Genomic DNA, 9,829 nt, shown 5'->3' with positions numbered 1-9,829 from the left:
TGTGCCCCAATGCTCTTTAACACATCAGGAACTTAAGTTGTACTCCTTCTGTAGTTCAGGAAACTTATATTGGTCATCATTTAGTATTGGGTAATAGATACTCTACTCAGTAGTGGCTGCTTCCCCTGGAGAACAATTCTCATTCATTCCACTGGTTAAATCCATACGGTTCTGTAAACGTATAAGGGTGTCCTGTGTGAGGGAATGCTGTTGTATCGGACTGCGGACGAGAAAGACCGTGGGATCGGTGTGTGCGTGCGTGCGTGTGTGTGTGCGTGCGTGTGTGCGTGTGCGTGTGTGCGTGTGTGTGTGTGTGTGTGTGTGTGTGTGTGTATGCGTGCGTGTGTGTGTGTGCGTGCGTGCATGTGTGTGTGTGTGCGTGTGTGTGTGCGTGCGTGTGTGTGTGTGTGTGTGTGTGTGTGTGAGGCTTGATCTCTGGATCGGCGCCCTGACCTCTCGCTGTCCTCCACAGTTCCTCTGCGTTTGATCAGGACCAACTGTAAGATGCCCCTGGGAGAGGATGGAAATGGATGGAAGAAAAAAACGTCCGATATCAAGGAAAACTACGACTTCAAGGAAGTCCTGGGGACGTGAGTGCTCAACGTGATTCGTTTGCTGTAAAATGCTGTGAAATTGGGCCAGTAGTCGTCTCAAGCTTAATCTCGCCGATAACGTTTTCTGCCTCTCGGTCAGTTCAGCCTTGGCCCTGCCAACTCAGCTAGAGCAGACGTCCGTACGTGAGTGTGTGAACATTGCTTTTCAGGGGAATAAGTGTGTTTTTTTTTTTCTCATAGAAAAAAATAGGAAATCTTTGTTGCTTTTAGGAGGAAAGGTTTTACATAACCGAAACTGTAATAAACAGAGAAAGAAAGCATTAAAGTTAGGGCATTATTGGGAACTAAAAAAAAGGGGGGGGGGGGGGGGGGTGAAAGTCATTTTTTTTCTTTCTTAAAAATATTTTAAAATATTTTAAACTTGTTTGGTTTGGATTCCAACTTTGTTTATTTATCGGAGAATAGACGAGGACCCAACTCAGAATATTTATTTCTCAGAAATAGTTCACACACCGATGCAAAATAACTGAATGCATTTCAGCCTTTTTGTCCTATTTCCTAAATTATTCTCAATCTAATGATTTCAATATCAGTGTTTCTTTTCTGTCTTTGTTTGGTGAACATTTGTATGTGTCCAAATTAGCGCAATAAAAATGTTGGATTCAACGCTATATTATCCTCGCGACCCAATGGGTATTTGTATAGGAAAACAAGAAACTAAGTGCTCTCTCAAATGATGTTTTATATACACCACGGGCACTGTGTGTATCCGCACATTTATCTACACTGCTAAATCTTATTTGCTAACTTTACTTGGAAATGTTATGCAAACCTCATTGCCTTGACTAAAACAGGCGTCTTACTTATTTAAGACACATAATGTTTGAGCTAGCAGTAAGAGAACATAAGTACAATTTGGAACATTTACTTTTATTCCGACATTTTCTCAATCCCACATATATTCAGCATTAACCTTTGTTTCAATGCATTTTCAAGGCAAATAAAGGAAAATAACTCTTAAAGTAAAGTTAGGTCATTAGATTTTAAAATGTCATCAGTTCCTAGAGGACTGTATTAGTAGCCAAGGTAACATTCCACAAGAAGTATAGAGCCCAGGTATTGGTCAGAATGGTGGACGCCAAGTCAAATCTGGACAGCTCTTTGTGAACTATTACTGATTTTAGTTGGTCAAATTTATGGCTTTACACGCCATAGGTTTCTAATGAAACATTCAGCTGTTAAAGGAGTTTGAAAGGTCTGTACTTTTCATAAATATGTGGACTTTCTAAAACGATCTGTGGCCACATTACCTCAACTGCAGGGCAACCTCAAAGCCAACTCATCCTAAAAATATACCTGATTCAATACTTCTCCCACCTCCCGTCTAGTGCCAAATTCAATCAAGCGGCATCTCCATTCCAGAAATAGCCATCGTTTTCTACTGTTCTTGGCCTCCTCCCAGATTCTTACAGGAGCACGGAAACAAAGTAAAATACGTCATAAAACAACCCAAAGTGACATGGTTTGTACGTCATGAATGGTTTTGATTGGCTCTCATTTGCATCAGATGGAGATTTAGCTGATGCGCTGAGTTACTGAAATGCTATCGACCTTCATAGCTCCCTATAGCTATGTCTCATCTCTTTATTATAATGCCCCTTACAGGGTGCTAATACACCCATCCAGTTTTCATCAAGTAGAGCAACAAGCGTAGGTCCCTGTCCAGTCAAGTGTAAACTGCAGCAGCTGAAAGACTCGTACCATGTTAAAGGGCTGGAGTGTGTTTTGGTAAACACTGTCTTTAATACTGGTATCACACCACTCTATAGCACGCAGCACCACGCGGTACTACACAGCACTACACCCGGTACACATGCTAATACTTTGGTTCATAACAATGGAGTTTAGGAGAGTGATTCCGACAGAGAAAGTGACCAGGCTTGAAGAGAAGTTTTTTTTTTGTGGTGCATGCAAAAAATAGCAAAAGCTTTCACCTCCCGCGGGATGTTTATTTGTGTGAGAATGTCCTCTCTCTCCTACAGGTATTAAAGCTCCTTTGTGAGGGACACAGTCAGTGAAATCCTTGGGAAAAATGACACTTTTGAAGCAGCAAGAGAACACCCCCGCCTAAACACACACACACACACACACACACACACACACACACACACTCAGCTATCACAGTATTGTGCAGTTCAGTGAAGGATAAGGATGCACACACTGTCTGGGGTGGCTGACAAAAAAAAAGAAAAGAAAACGCAGCTCAGTGTTCTATTTTTGCCCGCGCACAGTGTTGTTTTAGAACGATTCCCAAGCTGGAGGAAGTTCCTGCCTTTCCCTCCGGTGCTAGGACTGATGTTTGCATGCCTGTAATGATTAATGAACCTGACTCTCTCTCTCTCTCTCTCTCTCTCTCTCTCTCTGATGCGCAGTGGAGGAGAAGCCACTGTGCAGTTCTCCCCAGCGCTCTGCTACCGCTAGCCCTCCAACGCCGCAGTTATATTTACACTGCCAAAGTGCGTGGGATGGGTGTGCACATATTTTCTGTCACGTTCTCCCTTCTCCGTATTGCTGCTGCTGTGTGTGTGTGTGTGTGTGTGTGTGTGTAGTGTGTAGTGTTGTTTTGTTGGCACGTGTCATAACGGATGGTGGGATGTTGACAGTGAAGTGTGCGTAACTTCCTAGGGGGCATCACTTGGGGGAAGAGTGAATGGTGTAAAGCCACAGAGCTTAAATAACATGCACTCACTCACACACACACACACACAAAGATACACACACACACACACACACACACGCTCACACGCCACACACATTGACAGACACACGCACGGAGGGAGAGCAAGAGAGACAGAGAGGGAGAGAGAGAGAAAGAGATAGAGATTCCTCTATTACAGGCAAAAACAAAATCACACACACACACACACACACACACGCGCGTGTGAACTTTATTCATTAGCGTGAGACAAATGCTGAGGGGAGAAAGCCTGTTCATTCAGATGCTGAAGCATCATCTCTCAGGCATGTTTATGTAAGGCTGAATTCACATGACATCACGCATAGAGCAGCGTCCTCTGTTTACAGCCCTGCGTCACGTTGTCGGACCCCCACTCCCACGCATACTCTCCTTTCTCCGCAACTTCACATTGCTCGGCCAATGATGTGAAGAGAGTCTTGACCGGGGCTGTCCTCGATTCGATTCGATTTGATTTGATTCAGTTTGATTCGAATCAGGTAGATCAGATTCTGTTCGATTCAGTTCGATTCAGTTCAGTTCAGTTCAGACTGTTTTGATTAGATTCAGCTGAACTCAATTCAATCCAGTCTCATTTTACATATGTGTCATAAAGCAGCCATAGGATGATGGGCACGTCCCACTAGTGAGGAAACTACAAAAGAACCTGTGAGATCCTCTGACATGATCTCTGATGTGTGTGGGGTGAATGCTGACCATTACTTTAGTTTTTGTGTGTGCAGCCGTTGTCTAGTTGCTACTGGGTCCTGCTGTGAAGCTGTTACTGGGCTGATTAAGCAGCACTGGTGTGACCACTGGTGTGCCGTTTGTATGGTTGTCTCCGTTTGTTGGTAAACACAGTACGGCCTGACAGACAGAATGAAGTGGAGCATAGAGGAGTGACACGACAGAGGCCTATGGCACACTCAGCAGCTGAGCTCCGCACACACACACACACACACACACACACACACATGCACATGCACACGCACACTCACACGCACACGCACACGCACACACACGCAAACCTACAAGTATGCACTTATTCACAAAGACAATGTCTCTTCCTTACATACAGACACACACAGTAACATACAGTGACACATTTCATACACTCATCCTCGCGGTCTTACACACACACACACACACACGCTCAGACACAAGTATGCACTCATATGCACAAGCATGCAGTCACTCACATGCACAGTAACATACATTTCTTACACGCATGCTTGCTCTCTCTCTCTCTATCTCTCTCTCACATACACGCAGACACACGCACGCATGCATATGCACAAGCGCACACATGTAAGGCTGATAGACACATACACACACACACACAGAGACAGAGATAGATACATATAGATAGAGAGAGGGGGAGAGTGAAAGAAAGAGAGAGAGAGAGAGAGAGAGGGTCCAGGATAAACAGGGAGTGCTCTGCATATTAAAGCTTTGGAAAAGCTTCTCCCTCTCCAGTATTGGCATGCTTATTTGCTAAAATGGTGACTTTATATAATCGGGTTTGACAATACCATGGAGTGTCCTCCCTCCTCCTGTGGTTCCCACAGCAATATTTCCCTCCGTCGTCGCTTTGACTCGCTGCCTAGAGAGGCCCAGAATTGAGAGGATTTAAATCAACTGTATGTGTTGACAGAAAGCCTCTTACTTATCCAAAGAAGATTACTGAATTGGTTTAACTGTGAATTCCTCGAGTCAAGTCAATTGATTTATTTGAGTGAGACTGTGTGTCCTGCTGGCTAATCCACGGGTTTGTTTTGTCTGGTTGAGAGCATGCTTGGATAATAATAAGAGACATTTCAATGACGTTCTGGAGATTATATCACCACATATCTGAATATCATCAGAAACTGTAGGTGTGTACTTACTGTGAACTGAGGTCAAATAAAACAGTTTGTTTCAATCAATTCTTAAAAACAGCTTTTTCACTGGACAGATAGGAAATAGTTTAAATCAGTAGTAGAATGGAGTAAATAAAAAATAAAAATAGGCAGTACAGTAAGGATGCCAGGCGTGCAGGTATGTTTAATCTTTCTGAAGAGGTTAAATGTATTTGAAACACCTGAAGAACATGTTAGACTTAACTGCCGTTTGTAATGTGAGAGAACAGTGTTGGAGTCTGAATCAGGGGAGACCTGTTGGTCTGGAGTTGTGGTAGACATCACCCAGTCATCTGTTTAAAGAACATTCCGGAATGTTTGTTAGAGTGCTGCACACGGTTTATATGAGATGACAAGACTGTTTGGAATGAACCCTGAACTCTATCTTCAGGTGAGGTATAAACTGGAAAAGACAAAAGCGGTCATCAACTTTCACGCTGGAAATTTTTAATTATGCAAGAACGTGGATATATTTTAGCACATAAAATGAATAACACGTTTATCTTGTCGGTGTTCTTTGTGTTTTCCGGAATCCTGGCAATGTTTTTGTTTTGTGTTTTTTTTTTCTGAGCCGATTCACAGAACATGCTTTGTTTATGGAAAGATTATATGAGGTCACAGAGAGCTGGTTGCCTTAGCAACAAGATGGGAGAGTTGCTGTTAGAATATGATGGTATCTATGGAGACTAAAGTTTGTGTTTTTAAAGGGGAGCATGTGATGATGAATGAGCTGTTTTGTGTAACAGCTGTGAGGATTCCCTCTGTTGACCTAAACTTTTCAAACAGTGTGAATCAGTAAAACTAGGTGGAGGGGCGCTCTCTCTCTCTCTCTCTCTCTCTCTCTCTCTCTCTCTCTCTGTCTCTCTCTCTCTCTCCCTCTCTCTCTCTCTTTCTCTCCTACTAATGCTGTAAAGGAGGAACTAACAGAAGAAAACAAGGTGTTGATTAATTTAACCTTATTTTGGAGACCTTGTGTTGTTGGTTTTTTTTTTCCAGACGTATTGTCTGCTTCAGAAATGTTTCGGTTCCAGTATTTTGGCTCTTCCAGGTTTTTTTGATGCTTTTTGACCCAGTGGTGGTCATGTAGTGTATAAGCGGTCATGTAGTGAATACACCTGTAGAAAGTTCCTAGAGGGGAGTCCGGGCTCAAGAGTCATGGAGATTCAGGATGCATGTGCACGTTAGATGCCAATTCATGACGTAATCTAGAGTCAAATCACGAAACAGGCAGAGTGTGGTACACAGGTAGCCAGTCAAGAGAGGGCAAGGCAGAGAATAGGAGACTGGGAAACAGGGAAGGGTCAGAATACAGAAACAGGAATATTAACAGGCAGGAACGCCGACAGGAATTACACCGCTCGGAACATTCAACGGAATGAGAGAATGATTCGCACAGAACTGCGAGAGACTAAACGAGTCCATGAACAAGGATCAGATTTACATGATAATCGGCCAATGAGCTGGTAAGGCCGGTGGTTAATTGGGCGGTTAAGCCAAGTGCTGATAGGCTGAATCAGAGGGAGGCGGAGACGGAGGCGTGACACTGAGGCATGCGGTTGAGGTATAAAAATAGAGGGAAACAGAATAGTATGATTCTTAAGGGTATACCAGTGTGCTGGATGATACAATAATTCAGTTTTTGTTTTTATTAAAATGTAACTTAATTCATTGTGACATTATTATCATTAGTAGTAGTAGTAGCAGTAGCTGCAGAGGTAGCAGAACTGCTGGTATATTGGATGACATGGATGACATTAAAGTCCCCCTTTTTCATTCTGTTGCTAAATAAATACCTCAACAAGTTCCAAATAACTGTCACATTTAGCTACTCGCTCGTTCGTCAGAGTTGACCTTTGTAAACATAAAGCCTCCCTTTCAGCAGACATCCAGTGACAGGCCTGGGAAAAACAAAACAAAACAAAACAAAACTGTGTGGCAGTTTTCGTATTTTCTCCTTTATGTTTGTGTTCTTGTACTGTAGACCATCAGTAGCACTGCTTTAGTTCAGTCTAAACGCCTCTCTCTCTCTCTCTCTCTCTCTCTCTCTCTCTTTCTCTCTTTTTCTCTCTCTCTCTCTCTCTCTCTCTCTCTCTTTCTCTCTCTCTCTCTGAGCCCAGATCTAATGGCTCTTTCCTCCACAGATTTGTGAGGAGGGGGGAGAAATTGGCCAGTGTGTAATTACACGGCGCTGGAGAGGATGGCTTGAGGGAATAAAGGCGCTGAGCAGTGAGCTGCTCTCGTCGCCCCGCTGTGAGAGTATCAGACATCGGGCGTGCTTTTCTCATCTAAGAGCTTTTTGGACCTGGGTCTGGGCCACGCTGAGAGAAAGATTTAAATAAGAGAGTGAGAGCGTAGTATCAGAGTGAGACACTAAAGGAAAGATCAGTGTGTTGGAAAGAAAACATACATACATATACATATACAACAATAACACTACTACTACTACTAAGAGTAATGATACTGCATAACCTAATGATGTATTTTCTACATAACATCGCATTCTTTTCTTTTTCTTTTTCTTTTTCTTTTCTGGGAGAGTACAGTTTGTTTTCAGATTTATGAACGGTGAGCATCAGATGACTGAGGCATGGTTGGGGATACTCAGCAGAGCCTCTGAATGAAGTCCAAATCTCAGGGCAAATAGAGGACTGTTGGCTGACTATAAGACTGGCTTTATGGGGGATGAGGTCATTTGGATGGACCTGAAATCTTCGAGTGAGTAGAGGACTGTTGGTTGAGTATGGTGTTGACTGTATGGGAGATGAGGCTATTTGGATGGACCTGAAGTCTTCGGGTGAGTAGAGGACTGTTGGTTGAGTATGGTGTTGACTGTATGGGAGATGAGGTTATTTGGATGGACCTTAAGTCTTCGAGTGAGTAGAGGACTGTTGGTTGAGTATGGTGTTGACTGTATGGGAGATGAGGCTATTTGGATGGACCTTAAGTCTTCGAGTGAGTAGAGGACTGTTGGTTGAGTATGGTGTTGACTGTATGGGAGATGAGGCTATTTGGATGGACCTGAAGTCTTGGAGTGAGTAGAGGACTGTTGGTTGAGTATGGTGTTGACTGTATGGGAGATGAGGCTATTTGGATGGACCTGAAGTCTTGGAGTGAGTAGAGGACTGTTGGTTGAGTATGGTGTTGACTGTATGGGAGATGAGGCTATTTGGATGGACCTTAAGTCTTCGAGTGAGTAGAGGACTATTGGTTGAGTATGGTGTTGACTGTATGGGAGATGGGGCTATTTGGATGGACCTTAAGTCTTCGAGTGAGCAGAGGACTGTTGGTTGAGTATGGTGTTGACTGTATGGGAGATGAGGCTATTTGGATGGACCTTTAGTCTGAGCATGGTGCTTGAGAGGCCAGGCCTGTGACAGGAGTGGAGAGACTGGTGGATAGAGTGAGAGGGAGGTTACAGACACTGGAACCATAGGAAATCAATAAGATTGAAAGCCAGCAGGGCGTGCGACGTGAAACAGCAGGGAGCAGACGAACACGCTGCGTGATGGATAGCACTCAGGCTGACATTAAAACACGGGCCATTTGTCATTTTTTGCCAACTCAGCACACATCCATCACTGGCCGAGAAATTAGATTTCAACACATCTGATTGGTCATCCAGGGAGTCTCCATTCACTGTTCTACATAACGACTTAACTCAATTTAGAGGCGTCGGCTCCGTTATTTGAGAGTCTCTATGAGGAAGACAGGGAATTGATGTATCAGGATTGTAAGTTGGCTGGACTGAGTTTAGTGACAGCCAGTCACGAGATAAATTCAGTACACTGGAAGTGGACATAGTTGTGAAGATAAATGTGGCTTATGGCATGTGAACTTGGCCCGGACGAGAATCCAGAGTCCAGAGACTTTGAGAAAATTTGTATATTTTTTGAAGGGTTATGCTGCATAATTCTAATCCCAGTGCGGCATGGGAAAGTCATATAGCATGCACACACACACACGCACACACACACACACACACACACACGTTTAAATGATGATCTATGTGTGTGCTCTCTCTCACTCTCTCTGTCTCTCATACACACACACACACACACACACGCGCACGCACACACACACACACACACACACACACTCTGTCCATGGGATTAGATTCATACAGTGTATGTAGATATCCTTTGCTTGTTACCTCACCTGAACACAACCAGAGACCCCCCCCTTTGTCTTCCCCCTCCCATCCCTCGTTCCCTCTCTCCCTCTCTCAGGGACACCAAGCAACAGGAGGACTCCGTAATTACTGTGTGTCTCACGGCAACAGTGGAGCAAGCTAAAGCTCTCCCTCTTTCCCTCTCTCCTGCAAGTACAAGTCCAGACGCTTTCATCGCCTAGGTCTCCAGCAGACATGCAACTGTTTTTACAAACAACTTTCCCTACTGTTCAAATATAGCTCGTGTTTTTCCAAGTCAATGAAGTGTGACCTTTTTGGTTTAGTTACTCTGTTAAATTAGTTTAAAATTAGCAATCTTCTTCATGCATACAGCTCAACAAACAGCTGCCCACACAGAAAAACTATTTTAACCACGAAGAGCAATCGTTTAGTTGCCCTAAACGCATTCGATCACTCAAGCAGATTTTGTAAACATTAAACTGTATCCTTAATTAGAATTGCATGTTGTGCATTT

General features: G+C 43.6%; 1 protein-coding gene across 2 annotated transcripts in view; it reads left to right on the top strand.

Moving 5' to 3' along the window:
* The first annotated feature begins 504 nt into the window (after positions 1-504).
* Positions 505-9,829, top strand: part of camk1a (calcium/calmodulin-dependent protein kinase Ia) — an 18,577-nt gene continuing 9,252 nt past the window's right edge. For both annotated transcript variants that reach the window (XM_030776856.1, XM_030776854.1), the window contains exon 1: positions 505-590. In XM_030776856.1, the coding sequence (XP_030632716.1) occupies positions 505-590 (86 nt within the window). The remainder of the gene's footprint in view (positions 591-9,829) is intronic.

The sequence above is a fragment of the Chanos chanos genome, chromosome 6, assembly GCF_902362185.1.
Source record: "Chanos chanos chromosome 6, fChaCha1.1, whole genome shotgun sequence".
Lineage (NCBI taxonomy): Eukaryota > Metazoa > Chordata > Actinopteri > Gonorynchiformes > Chanidae > Chanos > Chanos chanos.
This window is presented reverse-complemented; position numbering and strand designations above follow the sequence as displayed.